The following is a 23,999-nucleotide window of genomic DNA, read 5'->3' as shown; positions in this document are numbered from 1 at the left end:
TCACTTGAAGATTCCCAACCTGCATTTGACACCCCACAGTTGTGTGGCATTCCTACTCAGGGAGACTTTGTGCATCATTCAGGTATCATGGTCAGCTCAACTTGCTGTATTGAGAGTCATATTCAGAGTCTGAAGATCAGATTTTCTGTATAGTTTCTTCCTGTTCCTCCCCAAGTTAAGCTCTCCATTTCAACATGGTGGGAGAGAAGTCTCTGGATAAGCAGTCAGAGAAGCTTTTTCCTCAAAGACAAATGTTCTGCAAGTGCCTTTGCGGTTGAAGCAGTAGCTGTTCTGGCTCAGAGGATGAGCACCTCCTGTGAGCTGCTTGGCACTGCCATGTCCGATGCTCTGGCTGGATTTCTCTCCTGTGGCAGCAGGAGTGTGACCTTGGGTAACTTCTGTTTCAGAACCAAGAGGACAGCACGTCCAGCAATCCCTACGCTCTGTCCAACTCCGTAACGCCTCCCTTGCCCACGTTTGCCCGGGTCTCCAATGCCTATGGCTCCTACCAGGACTCCAACATCCCGTTTCCACGGACCTCTGGAGCCAGGTTCTGTGGTGCAGGTCAGCCCTGTCACTGATACATTGAAACAGGTACCCGGGGAATGGTCCTTTTAGATGTCTTGGGAAACACTTGCTTCTGAACAAGATGAGGCTTTGGTCACTGCCATGCAGAGAGTAAGAATGGTGTTAAAGTAGTGATATTGTGGTGAATTTAGAGATGAGACTAGTTAGCAACTGTTTGTAGTTGGGGTTGCATGCGGGGCTTTAGGATTTGGAAATGCAAGGCTAGCTGAAGAGATAACCTTTGCCTTGTGGCACGCCAGAGGCATTGACAGGTCTATTTTTATAGAACACTGGGAATAGCTGTTTTCCTTGCCTGGTTCTCTCCTACCAGCATCACATTACTGGGTGTATTCTGGCACTCAGTCTTCACAAAATTCCTGTGATTTGGAGTTGAACTTATCCCTTGCTGAAACCACATTCATATTACTAACAACTCTTTTCTCATTCTGCACCCTCTCACTTGTCCAAAATAGCTTTCCCAAGGTCATTAAGAAACTTCCCCTAAATGAGAGATGGGGTACAATCACATCCAGTTTCTAGGAGAGCACACAGAGGGTAAAGATCATTAACAACCAGGTTAAGATCTGAATAAAAGCTGTTAAGTTTCATTGAGCTGTTTCAGATGCATACTTGCCTTTTCTGGACCTGACTGCATCCTAGTGTGAGCACGTTTTGAAAGCTGCTTTCCATATAGGCCTCAACAAATTCCTAAGGAAAAGTAAAACAGAATAATATTGCATTGAATAGGCTCAGTGAAACCTGCTAAGTCCTGAAATTCTTTCAAGAATAGGTGGCTGAAGATACTTGAGAGGCTAACAAATGGGTAAGGCTTGTGAGAGAATGCTTTGGAGTTGGCTTCAGATGCCTGGGGCTCTCCTGTTGAAGAAGAGAGTTGTACAAGGTGCAGTGTTTTCTCTGCATTGCTAAACATCACCTCACCTCTGGAGTAACTGCTTTGCCAGTTCTGGTGGAGAGTGAAAACATGAGCATGCATTTACTCATTTTCTTTTCCTGTCTTTTCTCTAACAGCTATAAGCCTCTTGAAATTGTGCTTGTGAGAGAAACAGCTCAAAACTCCCATGCTTTGTAGTGAGTTTGCAGGGAGTTGGGTTGAGAGAATGTGCTTGTCTGCTTTTAGTTTATTATCACTAAGGGCAGTGGATGAGAACCCAGCTCCTTGCCTCTGATACACAGGGAAACCTGGTCATTTAAGTTGAGCCACCTCTGAGCAACCTACTCCTTGCTTCGTGATCTTTATGCCATGTCCTGTCTCTTCAGGGTACCTGGTGTATTTCACAAGACCCATGACCATGCACCGCGCCGTGTCTGCTATGGAGCCCACACCCAGGTGAGTGCCCTGTGTGGAGGTTGAGGTGTGCTGATGTCATGGGCAGGAAAGCAGGAAAATACCAGGTCCTACATTGGAGCTACTCCCCTCTAGTGTTAGCTGTGCCCTCTGCACAGAGAGCCTGGGCCCTTACACCACAGGGCCTCAGCAGAGACTTCTTTTGAGACAGTGGCACCATTGCTGGCAGCTTGGGTTAGTAGAGATGTCAGTGTGAGCCTGCAGGACGTTTTGGTGGGAGAAGCCCCTAAAAGTGAATTCCCTTTTTTCCAGGTCTCTGTCAGCTTTATCAGCGTACCACAGTGGCCTCATTACTCCAATGAAGATCCGCACCGAGACTCCGGGCAACCTGCGCCTGTACAGTGGGAGCCCAACGCGCAGTGAGAAGGAGCAGGTCTCCATTAGCTCCTTCTACTACAAAGAAAGGGTAAGTACCAGACCAAAACACTGCTCCTAACACTTCAGCTTTCATGATCTGTTTTCCTTTCATTTAGGATTGCTGGTAACAGAAGCTTTATATTCATCTCGAAAAGACATCTTTTTATAGGCAGTTCTGTCAAATGGATTTATCTCCTATTAGTAACTTCTTTGTCAATCCTCTCTAGCATTTGACCTGCTTATTTTGATTTTTTTTTTATGCTGACCATCACAGTTCCCTTCAGTGCATTACACTGTCTCCCTTTGCATTATGTAGGGTTAAAATCTCACGATTTAAGAGTTGTAGTCTTCAGATAAATAAATGTAGCCAGCTCTTGCTGTTCTGGGTATTCCCTGATGTATATAACTGCAAAGGGTTGTGACTCTCTGCAGCTTACTGCCAGCCTCTCCTGGACTGTTGGATGTGGTTGGTTATTTCTATTTCAGGTGTCTCTTTCAGGGATATGTGCCCCTTTGAACCTTGTAACTTTTTTTTTTTTTTTTTTTTTTTTTAAAAAAAACCCAAAAATAATTTCTATATGATTCTCTGAAGATCTTCCAGTCCACAGAATTCTGGTTTAGGTGCAGGTTTTGCTGTTGTTCCTATTTACAAGACTTTGGAGAAGAGTGGGATTGTTTCCTTCTGGGATATGATGGATGAGGAAGACCTGTTGTAATTGTAGTGTGGCCGCAGTGTAGTTGTAAAGCAGCTGTGGGGGCCTGATGTGCCTGGAGCAGGTGCTGTGGGAGCAATAGGCTGAGCAGATTGTTAGAAATTAATTGTGTTTCAGCAGGGGGTGAAGTGGCTTGCAAAAATGCAGTAAGCTTCCACTGGGACCCTCAGAATTTGGGTCTTTTGAGTAGTTTGTTCACTGTCCATGCAGAAAACATGAATCTGTTGCAGCAGTGAAGAGCTTCCAGGTAACCCAGGGAAAGCCAAAAGCTGTCTGCACTCTGCTGGCAGAAGAGTTTAGGAACTTGTGTCCAAGGAGCAGAGGAAGTCAAAGCCTTGAACACCCATTCTTCCTGGGCACTGAGAGAAGCCTTGTTTTTCTGGTGGTGCTGAGTGTGACAGCCAGCCCTGTCTCTGGGACTGTGCTTATTTGATGTCATTACACTTCCCAGCTGTGGGGAGAGCCCTGTCCCCAGTGCAAGTTCTGCTTCCATACAGACCCCAGAAGACCCTTGAGTCCCCATCCTGTTTTTTTTTCCCCACACAAACTGGTTTTTTTTTGATGAAAAAAGAAAATGGTGCTGCCTGGTACAAGAATTACAGCCTGTCCTAATCTTTGTAGGAGAGTTTATTTAAAGAGCTACCTCTGTCCTCTGCAGCAGGCTTGTCTCCGACACACAGCCTCTCTAAGATGACAGACAAGGCTAAAAATAACATGTGGAACCAGCTTGGTGCAATTTCATGTGACCTGTCTCCCCAGCCCTTGTATTGATGGCAACAAGATTTTTGTCACAGGGTAAAAGGATTCAAGAGAACAAAGCATGTGTGCAGCCATGTCTGCTGAAAGCCAAGGGAAATTCCTGTGTTCCCTTCCCCTGCCGAGCTATCTCCTCACATGCTGGAATAAATGTAAGCCCTAGCAGGGAGCTGGTTCAAATGTTCTTGCAGATGAAATAGTATTAAAAAAAAAATCCCAAAAGCCTGTATCTCCCTTCAGCAGAGGTTTTCTGATTCTTCAGGGGTTTGTCCTGGCCGCTGTTAGATCAGTGCTACATATTTTTGTTTTTTCATTGTGACAGTATTAAAAAGCGCAGACTCTGAGTTTAGTTAACTCCTTGCTCTGAAGCTTGGAATTTATGTTTGCATTATGAAAGTTGAAATTTTGTGCATCAAACTGTGATATCAGACAACTTCATCCCCAAAAATTCAATATGAATTTATCAGCCATAACCAAGTATTTAAATCCAGTGTAGCAACAACTGGCATCCACTACCATTAGCAAACAAATGGAATTTGCCCATTGCTAGACAGGAAAGATGTCATGTTCCCATAAAAGAAGGGGAGCTGCTGATTCCAGCAGAGAGCTCCTTAATAAGCCAAACTGAAACTCAATCTGGCACTGAGCCTTTCTGTGCTCATTTAAATACGTATATATATATATACATATACACACACACAAATATATATATATCTTTCTCACTTTTTATTCACACATGCACACTCCTCCTTTCTTCCTCCCTCTTTTTCACTTCTCAAAAAAGCCCCACTGAAGAGCAGTAGTCAGCAGAAAGGAGGAGCTTTATCTGTAACCGTGGCAATGCTGTCAGTGTTTTGAACCTGAGTGTCTCTTAAAGAAGGTGCCATGGAGTTTTTTTCCCCCCTGCAGTTGGAGGGTTGTGTCAGTGAGGACCTGGGGAAGCCTTGCTGTACTGGGAGATGGTGACAGTGGTGTCCTCATGCTTCCCATCAGGAAACTGATGGGGGGACTGACCTTGGTTTTGCTGCTTTTTCACTATACTGAATTTCCTTTAACTAACCCTTTTCTTCTCTGTGATGCCTGCTGGAGGAACCTGTAGGACCTGGCTGCAGCCTTCTCCTCTCTCTTTCCATGGGGCCCTGCAGCCAGCCTTGACTTCCTGGCTGTAGGGCTCTCCCAGCAGTGAGATGCAAGGGGATGTAGAGACTGAAGGCGTGGTCCTGACTATCTATCATCAACTGAAAACAAATGCAAAATACATTGTACCTGACCCAAATATCCCTTTTTATTTTGTTGACTCTTACAGATCTGTACATAAAACTTTTTTTTTTCAATTGAGTGTACAGTAATGTGCTTTGAAAGATTCCATTTGTTGTTGCTATAATATTGTGTTGAGTACCTACTGAAATATCTCCAAGTTCCTAATGAAAGCCTACTTTGGAGCTATTCAGCATAGTCAGTCAGTGAATTTGATTTCTCACTCAATCTAAATGAGTTTCTCAACCCATTGTGACAATACCCACATGGCCCTGCCAAGTAGCAATGTCTCTACATCCCTTTTAATATCCTGACATATGGTTTTTATTGTTTTAAATGAAAGTGAACAGTTACAGCAGATTCCAGTGTATGAAGTTCTGAAGGATGCTGGATGTTAAAGGGAATCTGAGTAAGCAGGAGTGTCTGTTTAGCTTCCTGCAGATGTCTGTGCCATGGCACTGGACAGCTCTGTTAAAAATGATGCAGTTTACACTTAGCTGCCTTCCTCTTCAGGCAAGAGGAGTAAAGCTGGAGTTTAGGCATGTGGGGCACTTGAGTGTTGTCCTCTGCTCAATTCATGGTACGAACAAGGTCACACAAAGCAGTTCAGTGCTTCTTGCGGTAACACAACTCCATGTGGAAGACTTCATTCAGATTGTGTTTGCCAAAGTCTTCCATAGAGGCTGGTGCTGGGCACAGACACAGCAGCCCTTGCTCTGCCAGAGCCATGGGTAATGCTGCGTGGTACAATTGTGTGAGGATGAAAGCGGGGATCATGGTTTGCCACTGTTTGCTGTGTACGAACTATTGGGAACGGTATCTTTTACTGTGCTGGTTCAGGGCACTTTTCAGTTTATTTACCTTTGTCTTTAATTTTCTTGGTGTCTTTCTTCCCTTTTCCTGGGTATAATGTTTTCGTGTACAGATGTCTCCTCGCTCTGCCCGGCGACGTTGGTCCATACAAGCAATTAACGACTTCCCGGTACTGTGTGCTGTGCTAGTACTGTCCTTGATATGACCCTGTCTTCTGCCCAAGGGCCCAAGAATAAAATGCCACCTGCCTGCCTTTGAGTAACCTGCACAGAGCTGGGGGACTGGCACTCCACGCAGGGCCTAGGGCTTCACAAGAGCAGATGCACGTGTAAGTGGGCAGGAGCAGACAGTAGTTTGCAGGGTGCAATTACTGACCTACAGGATGCCTGCTTCACCTGGCCTTGTGGTCAGGAAAGGATGGCAAGGCGTAATTTGAAGTGTAAGAAAAGATCAACCTCAGAGATACAGAGTGCACTTTAGAGGAGCTAAGTGGTTATTATATGTCATCAACTAACTGATGAGACTGACATTAGAGCACCTAATTTCTGAAAAGACAAAGCCTTGCTGGAGAGGAAGATGACTTAACAGCTGTGGAAGAAGCAGACTGGTTGAGTTTCTGACAACAATCTGTCATCTCATTAAAATGAACTACCACTTCCTAGTGCAATCCATCACACAGTCTTATTTCCTGGATCAAAAAATACAATTTCTTCTGAACTTGTGATCTTCTCCCAGCCCTTGTACCACCCTGCATTCGTTTAGAGTGGTTGCACTTCAGCCACACTGGCAGGTACTCCCTCGTTCTGGCACCTGCTCTACCAAATTTGCTTTGACAGTTGTTTTCTGATAGTCAGGTCCACGTGTCCCTCAAGCTCCAACATCATTCATTAACATCTTGATGATACCAGGATTGCTCAAGCTGTGCTGTACATGTGGGTAATTACTATTTCATCACTCATCTTCCAAGCATAGACAAAGCTCAGAAAATTCCATTTGAATTTAAAGATGATCTCTAAGTCTTTTTGTCTTAATGTCTGCACGAACAACTTTTCACAGCTGCTGTCCTTTCTATCTCTTCATAAGACAGCAGGGAATAAAATAGAATCCTGTAACACCTAATTTAACTTGGTATAATAAGATCAAATTTTCCTAATTGCAACAGTTCTAGGACTGTACTAGCAAATAATAGGTGAAAGAAACCAGAAGTAATTTAATTGACTCCATCAAGACTTTTTGCAAAGAGCCTTGTGAGCAGCAGAGGCAAGAAATGAAGTTCTGTCTTGAATCAGGAGTAGTCAGAAAGAAAGAAAATCAAGCAAGGAACTTGCCAGCTTGTGGTAAATTGCAGAGCACCGAGCCACTGTTTAATTCCCTTACCACTGTCCTGGAAGGAAGAGCAAGCAGCAATGTGAAAAAGTTATAATTTCTGTAATGTATATTTAAAAGGAATACAGGGGTTAGTCCAACCCTTGAAGGTTTGATTGTATTTGTGGATAACCTTTGGAAGAGGCTAAACTGGCTTTCTAAAGGGGGCAGCAGTGCCTAAGGTGAAGACACAGGCATACACAAGGAGAGGTACAGGTTATTAGTGCAAATCACATGCCTTCCTTCTGGAAGAAGAGCTCAGCATTGCTCAAGGTGTTTGGGAAAGCAAGAGCTTAGCAAGTTTACAAGAAGCAATAATTCCTCTTTCTTTCTAGTCTCCTCTTCTGATGTGCCTGTGCTTCAGGGCAGATGTCAGCTATTGATTGATGGAATCTATAAAGAAATATTCCAGCTCTGGGGCACTTGATTCAAAAGGGCCTTGGATTTTTTAGCACCATTGTGGCAGGTGCCTGATACTGTGGGAGATGCTGGAAATAGTAAATGTTGATTATTTTGAAGAGAAAATCCAGGCAGTGCTGTATGAGCCACATGGGGGAGTTAATCTGTAGGCAGTTGTTCAGAATAAAGGAGCATAGCATTCTAAAGGGAGGAAGCAATTTTTGCATGCTATTTTAAAAAAATTAATATGAGAAGCAGCTTGAACCTGACTTGAGCAGGTTTAACTATTTTGTACATGTCTTATTGCAGCTTAATCTCCTGGCATTTAGTCTGTTCTCTTGTGTTCACAACCTTTACCTTTGCCCTACTAATGCCAGTTTATACCACAAACCCTGAAATTTTGCATATGCCGATGTGAAACAGGCACTTTACATTTCAGGATCCTACTTAAAGCACTGCCTGCCTCAGCAGGATCTAAAGGTACACACACCCAAGTGTTCAGCATCCTTTCCAGCGGGCAGCATTTTGCAACTCCTGCTGCTGAGTATGCAGTGATGATGGTGGTTGCTACAAAGCAGTTGGTGGCTTATTCTTGGGCTATCTGTTTCTACATGTAACCCATTTACTGCCATCGTTATCATCTCAGATTGCAGCAAATTACAGCCTTGGGTATTGTAGTGCAGGTGCAGGCTGGCTTTTTTAGTCATTATTCAGTGCTGTTCCCTGCTGTCACCTCCAACCCCATGATTGCCATAAATGCTCTGGTTTCTTTCCTTCTCGTGCTCTGAGGAACTGATGAGTCTTAATTTACTTATCACTATAGCTATTTTCTTTCATATCTTCCTCTTGTTAAACTGAGGAGCAGCTGGGTATATGCAGTTCTCCTTGGCATGGATTCTAGACTTCAGAAAGAGCTAGAAATGTTGTGGGCAGTGCAGAAGACCTGTGCCTTTGTCCTTCAGCTGCCAGCAGCTAGCTTGGTGCATGTTGATTTCTGCTTCAGCTCCAACTGTTATGTTCCCTGCTCCCCATCCTGACCTGTGCTCCAGCCCCTAGGAAGAGATGTGCTTTCTGCTCTACCCTAATGCCCCTGAGCCTTGGTGACACCATTTTATTGCACCATAGTGGGAGCTCCTCCTGAGAGAAGAGGTAGAATGGGAGGGAGATGGACCTTGGCCAGCCTAAAGCTTTCTTTGTCTCTGGTAATCCCTGTTAAAAGCGCTCAGATACCGCCTGGTGGAGAGCTACTCCTGTCATTAACACCTGCAATTATTAGATTCAAAGTAGAACTTCTGCTGTCAATGTGACCTTTACCCCCTCCGTGAAGGTTCCCATACTTCTGATTGTGGGTGTTTTTCTGACTCTTACTTTCTGTAGCTGAGGTAACCCTGAATTGCAAAGAACCCAGACTTTTTAAATGGTGACTCTACTGTAGCTTTATGATTTTTTTCTGTCACAGCTGTAGGGGCTGGAAGTGGTAGGCATGGAAGTGTAGTACAGGCAGGGCCTGTGACCATCAGTTAACTCCACTCCTGGAGCTGCACTGGTAAAGAATTAGGATTTTGTTTTTTGCCAGTAAATAAGCAGAGTTAAAAGGAAGAAAACAGGATCATTCTGGTTTGAGTCCAGGTTTTCAGGAGGTGCTGATACATTTAGTGTTTCCATTTGTCTGGTGATACGCTAAAAGCAAGCAGTAGAAACCATTCATGAGAGCTCTTTTTCATTCTCATCTTCATTTGTTGTCATTCTCCTAAAAAAAAAAAAAGTTGTCAATTTCCAGTTGCCTGTGGAAAATGATATGTGTTGTTGTCCATGTTTCTAGTCTTGGAATGCCTGTTGGGAGGCTTCTTCAGTCTGCTCTTGCAGAGGGCAGGAGCAGGTTGAATCTGTTTCCAAAGACTGGGCAGAGGGAGCTCTCCATCAACTGTGAGTCCTGGGGGCAGCTGGCTTACAGATGGTCAGGAGGTGACAAGTTGCTCTCCAAATTACCTGCCAGGCTCTGAAAGCTCTTGTTGATAGCCCTGCAGAATGTGGTTCTGTGTCTGCAAGCCTGGTCTCAAACACCTGCTCAGACACAGCACAAATAACAGCTTTTGCTGTGAGAAGCCCTGGTAGCCTTTCCTCCAGTGCCTGAGTACTTTCCTCCTGGCATGTCGTCGTGCTGGGGCTCCCAAGCTTCACTCATACACTGATTTTGGTAGCATCAGCATCTCCTGGCTGCTTCTGGGAAACCTTTGCTGCCCTGAGACGGAATGAGGTACAGGTGCCACTTTTACTTAGGAACCTTGTTGTAACACAGCCCACATCCTTCAGCATGGGAAGGGCAGCTAAACTTCTAGGTGTTATCAAAACAGGATTAGCCTGCCCAACGTCAAGAGGAGCAGAGCTGATCCAGACTGTGCCTTGATTAGGAACTGATGGACTCAAGAGAGGTGGGTCTCCCACTTGACCTCATTCTAGCCACCTTCCAGTGCATAGTGCTTTTCAGCTTTAGGGGACACAGATAAATACTGCAGGCACATTCCTCTTGGATGAATTAGGATTTGAATAAATGTGGCAAAGAACCAGTCAGTCAGCTTTTCCAGAGCACTGGATGCTGACAGCCCTGTTTCTACCAGTGTTTCACCCCTCTGAATGTTGGGCACTATGCAACCTCTGCTCCTCATTACTCAGGGGAGTGGTGGAAGATGAGGGGAATGGTGATGCTGTGTAACATGAGCATCCCTCAAAAAACCCACCTTCACCTCCTTTGCGGCTGAAATGCCTTCTTCACTTACTGTCAAGCTGTAGCCTCCTGATGCTCAGCTGTGCAGTGTTCAGAGAAGCTTCAGGAGCTCATCCTTTTTGCTTCTTGTGGCATGTGTTAGTAGTATGCTCAGCATGGCAAGACCTCCTCAGCACACTGGCCTAAGCTTGGGCTGGGTGGGCAGTGGCATTTCTTAAAGTCATGAGTAGTTCTTTAAGGACATTTTGTGTCTGATAAGCCTGCCCAGGTTCTCACAGGACTGCATGGTCATGGTCAAGAGCCATTTGGCACTCAGCCATCTCAGAGCTGGCCTCACACCCACAGTAAAGGTGACCCTGCTTGCAGATCCAAGTCCTGCCTTTCCTGTATCCCAGTCTGCTCTTTAGAAGCACCAGTGTGAACCTGTGTCTGCCTTGCAGAGCCATCAGCACAGGGCTGCCTTGCTGGCCCCTTGAGAGAGGGGCTGTTGTGCTTGGATGAGATGTGAGGGAAGCCCCAGCATGAGTGCCCCCAGGAGAGCCTCCCTCGCTCAGCATGAGCAGGCGGGTCCATGGGCTCTGTGTGGCAGTGAGGAAACACACCATATGAGAGCAGCATTGCAAAGCATTGCAACCCTGCAGAGCAGCTTCCTTCAGTAGAGCTCCAGTGCCTTCTGCCTGCCGTGCTGCCACACATCCTCTCATCCCTCCTCCTTGTCCTCCTAGAGTAAGGAGCTGGAAGAGGTCAGGATACCAGGCAAATACTCTATGGTGTTTCCCACAGCCAAGGTAGCTTTTTGTAGCTTGGCTTTAAGATGGCCTCTGTATCTGCTACAGGGAGTGTTTGGGAATCCTGGCTTCTTGTTTCTGTTCCCTTCTGTTGGTTCCTCTCCTTTCTTCTCCCCCCTCTTATGTCCTGAGCCAGCTGTAAGTAGCTGTGAGCATGGTAGCTATGGATCCTAGCTAGGAAAACTTGGGCCCTACTTTATCATCTGCCAGTTGTTTGTTTGGAGCTGTTGATAAAGCAGGAGGTGGGAGCCCTGTGCTGGTGCTGAACAGAGCTGTTCTCACCCTGAAAGGGCAGGCCTAGAGACAGTGTGGAGCTGTGGGCTTGCCCTGAGGTGAAGGGCGAGCAGCAGCTGCCTCCAGCATGTCTCTGTGCTGAAGTCAGCAGTGGTCTGTCTGCAGATGGTTCCCAGAGAATGAGAACTGAACACTCCTCCTGCCAAACCTGCCCAGGTTTGATTGGCATCCCAATGCTGATTTATTCTATTATTGGCTTTCACAGGGAAACTCACAAATACTTTTTGAGTGAGTTTGACCTTGAGCTCGCTGCCTTGACCTGCTTTTCACTTCCTACAGATGGAGATGCTATTTCTCCTGGGCATGTCATGGACGTTTTCCAGGGTAACACAGAGCCTTCTGAAAGGCAGGTTTGGGTGCTGCTTGCATTATTCCTGACCCTAGTGCTTTGTTCCCTGTCCCAAGCAGTACACTGTCCTCTTCCCCAGTAACACATTGCTATTCATTCTACAGAAATCAAGGAGGTGGAAAAGCAAACGAGAGGGGACAGATGCCAACAACCGACCCATCAAAGCTGCTGGGAAAGTTATCATCCAAGATATTTCCTGCTTGCTGCCTGTCCACAAGCTCCTGGGAGAGCTCTACATGTGAGTACATGCAGGCTGTCATCCTTTCCCAGATGAAGGTAGCTGTCTTTGGCGTTGCTGTGTTTTAATCCTGATATCAGTCAGCATGGATCCATGAATGTTCCTCTACCTCTGTTCTTGCCTCACTGCTTTTTTTGATATCCCTCTGCCTGTGAGAGGGGACCTGTCTCCTGCAATTTTGAAAAGTGCGAGGGAAAGAAATTTGTGATGAGGTGTGGTCAACAGAGTTTGAAGTGGTGCTTCAGTATTATCACTGCAAATGTTACAGGATCAGATTTTCACCTGCTAAAGAGAGAAATTATTAGTAGAAATTATTTTTCAGATCTCATGTTAAATGCACAGGCTTAAAAATCTCAGTAAATGCACATTCTCATTTTGTAAACTATCAATAGCTCATAAAGCTTTTTAATTTCAGAAGTATTTGATATGTTCCCAGTTGGAGTCTTGGTTCTACATGTTAGGTCTGTTCTGCAACTTGTTCTGTGTTAGTGGAAAGATTGGAGTTCTGTGGGCATTTTTGTGTTTTTGTTGGTTTTGGGGTTTTTTTTAAACAAAGGGCTTCCTTTTTCCAGACTTTCTAAATCACATGGTTACAAAACCTCTGTTCCTAAATTTTTTCTTTCTTAGCTTTGGTAATACTGGCTGGTCCTTAACGGATTTTCCAGTCTATGGACATTCAGGGAAGAAGCAGATTTCCTTTCTGAGGAAAGAAAGAGAGGGGAAAAAACCCTTCTTTCTATGTTATTTAAAAAAATATTCTTTTTAAAAACCTGTTGGACCTTTCTTCTTGGGACATCTTGTGTAAACAGCCTGACTCTTTTCCATGTACTATAAAAACCCCAAGCAGTTGAAGTGTTGGGAAGATTTCTCATGACAGGCAGGAAAGCACACGTGGGCTTCCTCAGCCCACCTTGCCAGCCTGTCAAGGCTTCACACAGTGGGTGTGTTATCCCCCAGCCAGCCTGGTTCTTCCCAATGTGCCCCCATCTCCCTCTTAGTCAGCCAGAGCAGACTGATGGGCTGGATGGGAACAAGACCATGTAGCCAATGGCACCAGCTTTTAGGGACAAGAATGATTCTGGACTTTGTGATACCCTGGCAGAAGTTTGGTCTGATATCCTCTTGGAAGTGGTGTTGCTTAGAATCAATCTCAGCTAGTGTGGAGTTGGACTTTGATGTGTGGTGTATTAGCAAAAATGAATAGTGAGAGGAGGATGGCAGTGATCCCTGAATAAGATAAGGATGGGTGGGATCCTGGCCATGCAGAAGAGGCTCATATTGATCAGGAGGTTCTGAGCTGCTCACTGTGCCAGAGCCACGTTCCCCCTTCCCCCCATTCCTCCCCACCTTTGTAGGTAATATGCCAGTCAGAGCTGAGTTACCTCCTTTCTTTTCAGACTGAATGTGAATAACATCCAGGAGACTTGCCAGAAGAATGCTGCCTCAGCCTTGACTGTGGGGCGGAGGGATCTCGTACAGGTATGCCGTGGATCCAGACCTCTTCCTCAGCATGCTGTGCTACCCTCCTGTGCTTGTGCTGTCACCAAGACCCAAAGGGCCACTGGAGTTCAGCAGCTCTAGCAGGGAGTGTCTGGGTGTGAACCAGGCCTGGGGAATGGTTGCCAAGGTGGTCCCCACCTCGCTGACTCTGGCATTGAGATTCCTTCCCAGGACTGCACACAGATTCTTTTATGCCCTTTGCCAAACTGAGTGAAACACATTTTTCAGGGAATTCCTGTAGGCAAAGTGAGGAATGCAGCCTGCTTTTGAGTCATCAAACGGAGTAACTGTGCACAGAGTTGCCTAGCTGCTGTCAGCATTTTGATCCGTAATTTTTTTCGTAGTTATGTAATTGTTCCCATTGTTTGGTATTCTGCTGGCAAATGCAGCTATCCTCTCCCAAGAGAGCCTGGGCCCTGGAGCCCCAAAATGGGACTGGCTATTTGCCTTCAGCTAAAAATAGGAGAAAAATGGCTATTGTGGCCCATGCTTTTCCCTGTGATTAGTCCATTGCAACAGGCAGAATATTTGACAGGACATGGGAACACCTGAAAGAGATGGGAATTGGCAGTGCCACGGGAGCTGTGCACATCTCCTCAGCGTATGGCTCTTCCCAGAGCTGGACAGGCAACATGCTTAGGCTTACCTGATCTAGGCAGAAGCTGACTCAGGCTGTTGTCTTGCTTCTTGGTGGGTTCTGTGACACCAGTAGGTCTAGTTCCCCTTTGTCTGTTCTTCCTCTTGCAGTCTGGTTTGTTCACATTGGACCAAAGTTTGGGTGGAGTGACTTCAGCAAGATTTCTTTGAGATATCTCTATTTCTTGCTTGGTTTTCCCCTGTCCTGTGCAACTCCAGCCTGTAGTGCAGCTCACAGCAGACGTGCAGGCTTGAGTTGCAATTTACAGGTTTGATGTGCTCTGTAGCAGTGTAGGAAGTGGCTTCTTTCCTGTTTCCTTTCTGTGCACTCTCTTGCTCAGCCCAGTCCTTGTTTCAGTTTCTCTTTGCTCTCTCTGGTTTCATGAGGAGCAGCTTCAGGACTACTTTTTCTGGCTGTTTGTTCTTTATACTTTGAGCATATTTTTTCTTTATTGTCCGTGTTGTCAGTTCTCTGATTTCTGCTGTCTTTTTAGCACCATGCTCTTTTTCCTTTCCTTCTCTTTTTTCATGCTAAACTAGGAGCTTTGCTGTTCCCTGGAATATTCTAATAATCCCATTTTTAAAGGCACAGCAGAACAAACAGTCCTGCATCAGTGGTATAGAGACTAACCAGATGGAACCATTTTCAGAGTAGAGGATGATAAATGAAGGGGAAATTTCATGTGAAGTGGTTAAACTTCTGAAGTAAAGACAGTGTCCTGTCTGTGCCAGGCTGCATTAGGAGAATAGTGCTCAGTTACACCACTAATTAAAGGATACTTCTTGTGCAAATAATGATTTACTCGTAAACTTTCTGCCACCAGACATCTCCGAACCCAAGAACTGTATCAAATCTAAACCCTTTTGAGGTTTGTGAATATAAAATGCACAAATAGACTATAGACTGTTCTGCTTTTACGTTTAACCCAAACACAAAGTGAGTGGGATGGGGAAAGCTTTGGTTTTGTGTTATTCACTGTGTTATTTGTGACACAGAGACTGAAACTGTTCCCTGCTGTCAGGAAAAAAAAAACGAAAATAACAAACCAGACAAGCTCCATTATTACCTGTCTGTCTGTGTGTGAATTTGTGCACACCTATGCCCTGGGAGTGTGGTTAATCCTAATTGTAGCTTTGCTGCTTTTCCTTCCTGTCTACCAGGTTTGGTCACTGGCCATGGTAGCCACAGATCTCTGTCTTGGACCGAAGTCTGACCCAGATTTAGAGATACCTTGGGCACAACATCCATTTGGACGTCAATTACTGGAGTCCTTGTACGTGTCTGAATGCTGGGGAGGGGTTGGGGAATGGTTGCTGAAGCAGAGTCCTCTGTAACTATCTCTGTGTAAGGAGTCATTTCAGATTTGGGGCAGAGCCACAGCATGGGTTTTTTCCAATCTCAAGCCTGTGATGCATCACAAAGGGAAAATCCAATTGTGTTTCTGGCATACAGGAGGCAGCCCTTGACCTTCCACTTATCACTCAGGTCTTCCTTGGCCAGCATTGAGCAATAGGCCAGGCACAGGTGGAGCTCTGCTTTCAATGCCCATAATGCCTGAATTGGAGATTTAGGTTTCCTGCTCCCCACCAAACCAGCCTGTTGGTGCAGCACTTTTTTTCACTTTCAGATTCCCTGTTGTCATCTAGCATTGCTGGGAAGTTGTTCCAGTGGCCTCAAAGCCACGTGTTAGCTACAAATGTCTTGCAGGTGGTGAATCTGCTCAGGAGGGCACATAATTAGCAGTTGATATTATTTGTCAATCCACACTATTTAGAAGTGTAGGATTTGTGTGCTGTGCTTTCCATACTGTTGCTTGGCCAAGATCTCTCCTGCTGCATGGCAGCAGTGGGAGCATAGCACAGGTTTTTTTCATTATCATTCTCAGCCTTCAGAGCAAACTGGAAACTTCCTACCCTTCTAGAAAACCTGCAGCAGCCTTTTGCCTTGTGATCCAAGTGCAGGATACTTGCACCCAGAGGGCTTTGTCAAAAAGGTGTTGTGGCTGGGAGTGAGTCTGATGACTCCAGCATTACATCAGAGCCCAAGTACTGCTGGATTCCCAGAGCTCCCATCTTTCTCCCATCAGCTGGGGCATGAGCATTTTCAGAAGGAGAACTTGGCTGCTCAAAGCTGTGACAGAAAAGCCAATCCAGTCCCTCAATGTACATCTCCTGTGGGCAGTCATGACACCTAAACCCATATATGCAACAGGCTTGAAATTAGCTGCAGTGGAGTCTCAATGGTTTTGCCACTGAATTCTGCCCAGTCTCACACTGTCTTTTTCGTTTCCCAGGCTGGCTCATTACTCACAGCTCCACGATGTACAGACCCTGGCCATGCTCTGCAGTGTGTTTGAAGCCCAGTCCAGGCTCCAGGGGTGCCCCAACTCTTGTGTCCCCTTTCCTCAGCGTGCCTCCAACCTGGCCTCCCACAGCCGATATGTACGATTGCCATTTCTTTCCCATTTGTCTTGGATGTCTTTGAATGTTTCTCACATAGATTACATGATTTGTTCTGCTTTCCCCCTCAACAGCCCAGCTTTACTTCCTCTGGCTCCTGTTCCAGCATGTCAGATCCTGGAATTGGCACTGGAGGCTGGAGCATAGGTATGAGACCTGGCTAGTAAATACAGGAATCTCCCGTCCTTCTGGTCAAGGTTTTAGATGGCTCCTGTGGTGGAGAAAGGAGGGAATTAGTAGTGGCTGTGATTGCAGATGTGCTCTGCCAAAGCAGCTCTGTGGGGTTTATGACTCCATGGCTGGAAAGTGAGCAGGCCTTGCAGTGTCCATGTCAAGACTCTTGCACTTTCTGACTTCAGTAGATATTCAGTCAATGAGTGTCAAAAACGGCCTCAAAATGTCATCTGCCAGGCTAATTCCACAGGGTTTGGGGGAAAAGCAGTCCTGGGCTTTCTTCTCTCACTGGAAAAAACACAGCAGTTGGAAAGACTGGGTTCTTGGTGCCATGAATATCCACAGAGGTTTTTCACTGTGACAGAGGTGACAAACGGGGGCTCTGGTGTCAGAGTTGAAGCTTTTTACAGATTCCTAGAGATGTACATGGCCTGGGGCAGCATCAGCTCTGTTAGCACCACAGCTGTAATATTTCAGTGTGATATCAAGGCACGTGTGACATGGGGAAGAGGAGAGCATGGGGGTTAGGGGAGTGGATAATATTTTGTAGCAGTTATTAGCAGTCATCTCCCTGCCCCCAGGGCAGCACCTTGCATGCAGAGGCCCCTTTACGTAACAGCAGTCCTGGTGATGAGAGTCTTCCCTGTCAAGGAAAGAGGAACCCATGTCTGCCCAGGAAAATGTTCCCAGGCAGACTCCATGGGATTGATTGCCTGGTTACTTTTTGTCTAAAGCAGAAGGCAAACGGGATTCCTCCACATTAGATTTCTCTGCCTGGTGATCCCCATTCACCAGAAATATAGTAGCAGAACTTTGCAAGTAGAGGCTGGCTCTTAGTTCTCAGAGGCAGGGCGGTGTTTGTTGGAATGCAGAGGGTGGTAGGACAGAGATAGGACTGAAAGGTGGGGGTGTAAACCTGTGGTCTTTCATGTCCCTTCCTGATTTCAGTTTTGAGGGGGGAGATGCACTCACAGCCTCTTGGTGTTTGCAGCAAACAAAGACACAGAGCAGACCTCCACTCCTTGGTGTGAGTCTTCTCCAGATGACTTCCGCTACGGAAACCTGATGTATTCTGATCATCGGGAGCGGGAGAAGGACCAGCATGAGAAAAACAAAAGGTAGGTTATCACCTGCCTCAGGGGTATCCAGAGATGCCTAACTGATGTCTCAGTCACAATGGAACTCCATGGCCAGGTCTCTGTTGGTGCTGTTCAGTACCACACTTGCCCCTAGACCTTGTCATTCACGCCATTGCTTGAAGAAGCTTCATCCTGCAGATCAGCCCTGCTGGGATTACGTGATACATCCCTAAGAGGCCATGGTGGGGGCCCCAAATGACAGTCCACCCACGGAGTGTGCACTCTGGAGTGTAGAACAAGTCAAGGCCAGAGCAGTTTGTGTTCAGCAATGTTTCAGCAACCCAAGGCAAATGCCCCAGCAGTGTGTGCTGATTGCATAGCCATTGCTGGAAACAGGATTGCAACCAGACTCTCTGAGAGTCAGTCAACTACAAGCCTGTTTGTTCCTCTAGGCTGCTGGATCCTGCCAACACTCAGCAATTTGATGACTTTAAGAAGTGCTATGGAGAAATCCTTTATCGCTGGGGCCTGCGAGAGAAGCGGGCTGAAGTTCTCAAGTTTGTCTCATGTCCTCCTGATCCCCACAAGGGAATTGGTGAGTGTCTGCTCCAGCTGCTCGGGAGCTTAGGAATGTGCAATCTGCAGGGTCGGATGTATCATGGACAGAATGGACAAAGTTTATCTGAGAGACCCACCCAAGGGAGTCACAAGGGTTTAAAATTGTTATATAGGTGTAATTGAACCTTGGTACAAATCGTTCCACAGGACTAATGATTGCAAACCAATTATTTAATATGAATAAAATATGAAGGGTTTATTTAAATTGATGAATATAATGATAATCATTAGACTAAGAAGGCTTTAATCAGAATTATTTACCACACAGTATAAAAAAATTAAAATTAGTAATACAGTGCATTGGTTATTAAATAAAATAAATAATATCAAAGCTGGCTTAATAATTATCAGGTAGACACTGATGTCCACCCATAGCAAAGACCATGGGCAAATCTCTCACTCAGTTTTGAGGAGTGACCTTGGAGGGTGTCCCCACCCAAGGTAAGGATCTTCACACGCACCTGAGGGAGGTGTGTTAAAAATTTTCACCATTTAAAATTGGAACTGGTCTTTATGGTATGAAGTGATTGACTGTCAGTCACACGATTTTAGATAAAATGTTGTCCTGCCTGCTCAACAGAACGTGGGGTTTTTTTGAGTAAGATGCTATCAGCTCTCCGGTTTCTTCTTCTGTAAACATCTGCCTCTCCCTTCCCTACCAGGGCTTTCACATCACTGTTGGTGCCAGCCTTGGCGAGGAAGCATTTGCCTTATCTATCTGTGTGATGGGTCTAATTTGGAGTAGTGTGATCAAGCTGGTTTCACCATTCTTCAGTACTAAGAACAGCAGGGCCCCCCTGCTTAGCAGGCCCCCCATCACTGATAGCTTACAAGTAAGGAAAAATCCAAGCTGTTTTCCTCCTGCTTAGGCAGAGCATCCAGCTACATTGGTTACTGAAATGTCACTGCAAATGTGGCATTTTACCTCTGACAGAGGTTAGAAGAGGTTTGACTTCTTCACAGTTCTAGCTGGAAGTGAGGCTTGCAGGTGTTGGTTCAAGGGCTTTGTAGACTGTAGCATCTCTTCAAGAAAGCTGGAAAATTCACATACTGCTATGCCAGCAATGCTCAGCGTTGTGCTGAGGAGTGTCCTTTATTCCCTCTGAGATGGCCTGTCTTTATCTCTGATCCTGGGCTAAAGTGTAGTTATGTTAAAATTGCAAGATCTCTAACTGGTGAGCTAGCCAGCAATATAGGAAAGAGAACTTTTCTCCCAACATACTTTCAGCAGCGTAGATGCCCAGCTTAAGAACGGCTGCCAAATTGTCTTCTTCACAGACCTCTGGGAACAGATGTGCTTGACTGGGGGGAGAAAAACAGGTGAAGGATGCCAGAGAATGTCAGTAGACTCACCTTGTCACCCAAGGCAGCTTCTGGGGAGTAACTGGAGTGAAAACAGATGACTTAACCCACTGCCTTTGCCCCTCCATGGCTGACAGTCATACAAGAGGCATCAGGTGGGGTCTGATGAGAAATGGAGGTTGTTCTTGCTTGATTAGCGATGCTTCCTAGTGGTAAGAGGTGGATGAGACCAGCAGGAAGTCTCCAAAGCTTGAAATCCAGCCCACACTTCCAGCAGACAGCTGTAGCCATCAGGGGAATTGGTGAAACAGGCAGTGCCTCAGTGCTCCAGTTGCCCATTCCTTTAATCGCGTATGGAGAACAAGCCAAGCTCTCTCAACACCATCCACTCTCCCATCCTGAGGGGGCTCTGGGGCAGTTAGAGGGGCTGTGTGCAGGGCTGCCTTGTCTGCGGTTCCCCAGCAGTAACCGTCCTGCTGTCCTGTGTTCCCTCGCAGAGTTTGGTGTGTACTGCAGCCACTGCCGCAGCGAGGTGCGCGGCACCCAGTGCGCCGTCTGCAAGGGCTTCACCTTCCAGTGCGCCATCTGCCACGTGGCCGTGCGCGGCTCCTCCAACTTCTGCCTCACCTGCGGACACGGGGGCCACACCAGCCACATGATGGAGTGGTTTCGTACCCAGGAGGTCTGTCCCACGGGCTGTGGGTGCCACTGCCTGCTCGAGAGCACCTTCTGAGCACTGGGACAGTGCGCTGGCCCGGAACTGGTGGAATATTTAATTCCCAAGCCATTGAGTCAGCTCTGCTCCGCTCTATCTGGAGGAGATCAGCAAGGGGCTGAAGCAGGACGTTCTGGTAATGTGCTGTGGTGATGTTTACAAGTGCTTCCATTACTCCTGTGCTTCCCAGGTTGCTTTCAGACCAATCTGAGCAAATTTCCTATGTCCATTGCTGGCGATGGATACCAGACCAGAAAAATTGCTCTCTCCTGCAGAAGGGTATGTGAATATTGGTTAGTTTAGGATTAAGAGGTATTTGAAAGCTCCCCTGGAAAGGGCCCACCTGGCAGAGCCAAAATCAGTTCAGCAATGTAGAGTCTTTTCAAGGTGCCTCCTTACATGGGCTCAAACTAAGCAAAACAGTTGTTTTACACAATTAAAGCAGAAATAATTCTCAAGCAACTGTAAGCTCTAAAGGTGAGTTGTAAATGGTGCTTGAAGAGGAAATAGTCCATGGAACTGTGCTCAGAGTTTCTCTGAAAACAGTAGGGTCCTTATTTTGAATGGCTGTTTACATCGTTTGGATTTCCCCACAAAGCAAGAGAAAGAAATTGCATTTTTCAGGATTGCTTCTTAAATAGATTTCTGCTCACTAGTTAGTGCTTGTGAAAAGCCCAGACAGGCACCCAGGGTCCCCGGGATTAATTGCTTCCAGAAATTTTACTACTGTTAGGCTTTAAGGTGTCACTCTGACCAGGTGATAAAATGCACTTTAACTTGTCCTTGTCTTGTTGGTGACACTTCCTGGTGACTGGGAAAGGCATCTGCCTTTTGAGCTTGAGATCCACACTGTCTTTCCATAGATGTGGTGTTTTGGAAAGCCTTTGCTCCCTCACTGAGAAAACACGAAGAGGACACTTGCTCCATACAGCTCCTTTGTCTCCAAGCATTATGGGGAGAATTATAGGTAATTTGAGATTTGCTGCTGCTGGAGTGATGAACAGGGAGGCAGCAGTTTCTAGGGAAAAAGGGGTTTGGAAGAACGGTGGGATCCACAGAGGCAAAAGGTTTATGACTTTTCTTACTGTGGAGCACCAACTGGAGAATGTACTGATGGATCTGTGTGTTTGGGGCTGTGCCTGCGGGGCACTCCCAGCACAGGACACTGCTGGGCAGTGTGTGCACACTTGGAACATGCAGCCTGTGCCTCTCCAGGGCTGCCTTCAGCCTGAGCTTTGGGATTGGGCGAATGTGTGGTCAGGGATGAGCCAGCTGGAGCAACCCCCACCTGTACCAGCACTGATCCCTTCTACCACGCTTGCCTGCTGAGTGGGGTCACGTGCCATGCCCCTTCCTAACCCCTGTGCTAGCTCAGGCTGTGGGATCCTGCTGTGGAATAAACAGATGGTGTATCTTAAACTATTAAAACATTAAAATTATTTTTTCTAAGTGCTGTTCTGATAGAATGTGTGTTGCTCTGATGGCACTTCCTCTCAGTGTGTGGTGGGTGTTGCACCCACAGCCCTCTCCCTGCACCCCAAAGCGGGGGCTCGGTGGTAGCAGAGCCCCACAACAGCTGAGGGGCTGCTGGGACAATGTGCTGACACCTGCCACACCAGCCTGGGAACAGAACTGGGAACTGCCCGCGGTTGTGAGGATTCTTGGCAAAGCGAAGCCGGGCAGCGTCTGAGCCGGCGGCAAAGCCGCGGCCACATCCTGCAGTTCGGGGAGGCCCTGGGCAGCGTCTGTCCCGGATAACAGGGGCTGCTCCGGTCCTGCCCGGCGCCGCAGCACAGCGCTCCCGCCCTCCGCCTCCCTGCGACAGCCATTCCGCCTGCAAGGCTTTGCATTTCCATGCTCGAGTGCTCCTGCAGCTTGGAAGGGAAAGGAGATTTGTTATTTAAAGGTGACGGACCGACAAATCGCGGTGTTTAGTGTGTTATTACAGTCCATTATGGTCCATCTCCGCAGTGTGTGAGCGCCCCTGAGGCGGAGCGCGGCCGGCACTTCAGAGGAAGGCGGAAAAGCCCTTGCCATGGCTGTGTGTGCTGCCCTGCACAGGTAGGTGGAATTTCTTCCCAGGTGCTGCCGGCATTTCTCTCACACCCTGCAGCATGTCTGGTGGTGCTTTTGCTTTTGCTCCATGCAGAAGCGACTTTCGCAAGGAAACACCAACAACTTATTCCCACCTGCTGTGCAGGGCAACAATAAATGGTCAGAAATGGTGGTGTCCCACACCAGCTCCTTCTGTACTGCCTGTCCCCACACCCACCTGCTCTTCAGAATAACTTGATAAAGTGCAAAAAGTTGTCCAGCGTGGCCGAATCTCGCTCTGAATTGCAGGCTTTAGAGAAGGGAGAGGAGGTAGGGACTGCTTGGGTACGAGTCTGGGCCAGAGATGCACCAGACCCTCTCTGGGAATGCTGCCCTGGTCAGACCAAGTGAATAGGATAGAGCCTCCAGCTGATGCACGGTGCTCAGGAGCGTGGCCAGTCGTGCTGCAGGGCAGGGTATGCCCCATCCATGGTTTCTGCTGGAACAAGAGCAAAAGGACATTGGATTAAACTGGCTGCTCTGCACCAGGCAGGAGTGCTCTCTGCACACCGCGTGGGAGGGGTGTCAAACCACTTCCCTCAGGGCATCACCAGTGCCACGGGTTTGCCAGGGCTCCAGGAGTGACTGGACACTGCCAAGGAGAGGAGCTCTATCCCAGGCCACCTCCATCCAGAGAGCTCAGCCAGCAGCGCTCTGCAGAGATGCCCACGCACCCCACACCTGCTTTGGCACCCTTCCCAGGCTGGTGCAGAGGAGGATGCCAAGGGAGGAAGACCTTAGGTCCGACCCTGAGCAGCTGCTTGCCAAAACTTGCTTCAGCTCCCTGCCAAGTGCATCCCAAGGGCTGTTACCTGTGTATCCATTAGCTTTCCCAAGGACAGGGCTGGAAGAGAGAGAGAGCTCCCACGACAACCCACGCTGTGCCCTGAAGGCCACCGTCAGCATTTTAAATCCTATTTGTTTTCCTGCTGAGGGTGTAACAAGTGTGGTGTGTCTTCCCTATCCCCACTGAGGCTTTCCATGTGCAGAGAAGGAAGTTTAATCCCCAATGATGGAGTTTGGCAAAGAAACAAGGAGTGTTTAGCAGTGAGGGAACACCTTTCTCCATGAATGCAATACCAAGCAGAGTCTGTATTGGCCTCCTCCTCCTTGGTGGCCACAGCTCCATTATCCCAGTATCAGCCCCTCCAGCACTGCAGGGCCTAATTCTGCTCCAAGCCCAGCAGCACATTCCTGCTGTCTCCTGTGTGCCAGCCCCAGCGTCTGTCCGTCTGTCTGGTGGGGAAACCAGTTCAGGAACTGATGAGCCAAAGCCACTTGGCTGCTGTCATTTCAGCCAGGCTCATCAGCAAACCAGCTACACTTCCTGATCCTGTTTGTCCTGGGGCTGGCACGGTGCAGGGACAAGGATGGGGACAGCAGCCAGGACAGGGCATTGGCACAGCCCTCTGCTGCCAATTTGGTGCTGTCACA

The 23,999-nt window shown here is 47.1% G+C and overlaps 1 protein-coding gene across 1 annotated transcript in view; it reads left to right on the top strand.

The window, feature by feature from the left end:
• WDR59 (WD repeat domain 59) overlaps positions 1-21,920 on the top strand; it is a 47,945-nt gene extending 26,025 nt beyond the window's left edge. Inside the window, exons 16-26 of the mRNA XM_056501058.1 lie at positions 408-564; positions 1,846-1,915; positions 2,186-2,339; positions 11,854-11,987; positions 13,385-13,466; positions 15,285-15,397; positions 16,418-16,565; positions 16,658-16,730; positions 17,749-17,875; positions 18,289-18,431; positions 20,254-21,920. Of these exons, the coding sequence (XP_056357033.1) occupies positions 408-564; positions 1,846-1,915; positions 2,186-2,339; positions 11,854-11,987; positions 13,385-13,466; positions 15,285-15,397; positions 16,418-16,565; positions 16,658-16,730; positions 17,749-17,875; positions 18,289-18,431; positions 20,254-20,489 (1,437 nt within the window). The 3' untranslated portion in view covers positions 20,490-21,920. The remainder of the gene's footprint in view (positions 1-407; positions 565-1,845; positions 1,916-2,185; positions 2,340-11,853; positions 11,988-13,384; positions 13,467-15,284; positions 15,398-16,417; positions 16,566-16,657; positions 16,731-17,748; positions 17,876-18,288; positions 18,432-20,253) is intronic.
• Positions 21,921-23,999: the final 2,079 nt, after the last annotated feature.

This window comes from Oenanthe melanoleuca, chromosome 11 (genome assembly GCF_029582105.1).
Source record: "Oenanthe melanoleuca isolate GR-GAL-2019-014 chromosome 11, OMel1.0, whole genome shotgun sequence".
NCBI lineage: Eukaryota > Metazoa > Chordata > Aves > Passeriformes > Muscicapidae > Oenanthe > Oenanthe melanoleuca.
This window is presented reverse-complemented; position numbering and strand designations above follow the sequence as displayed.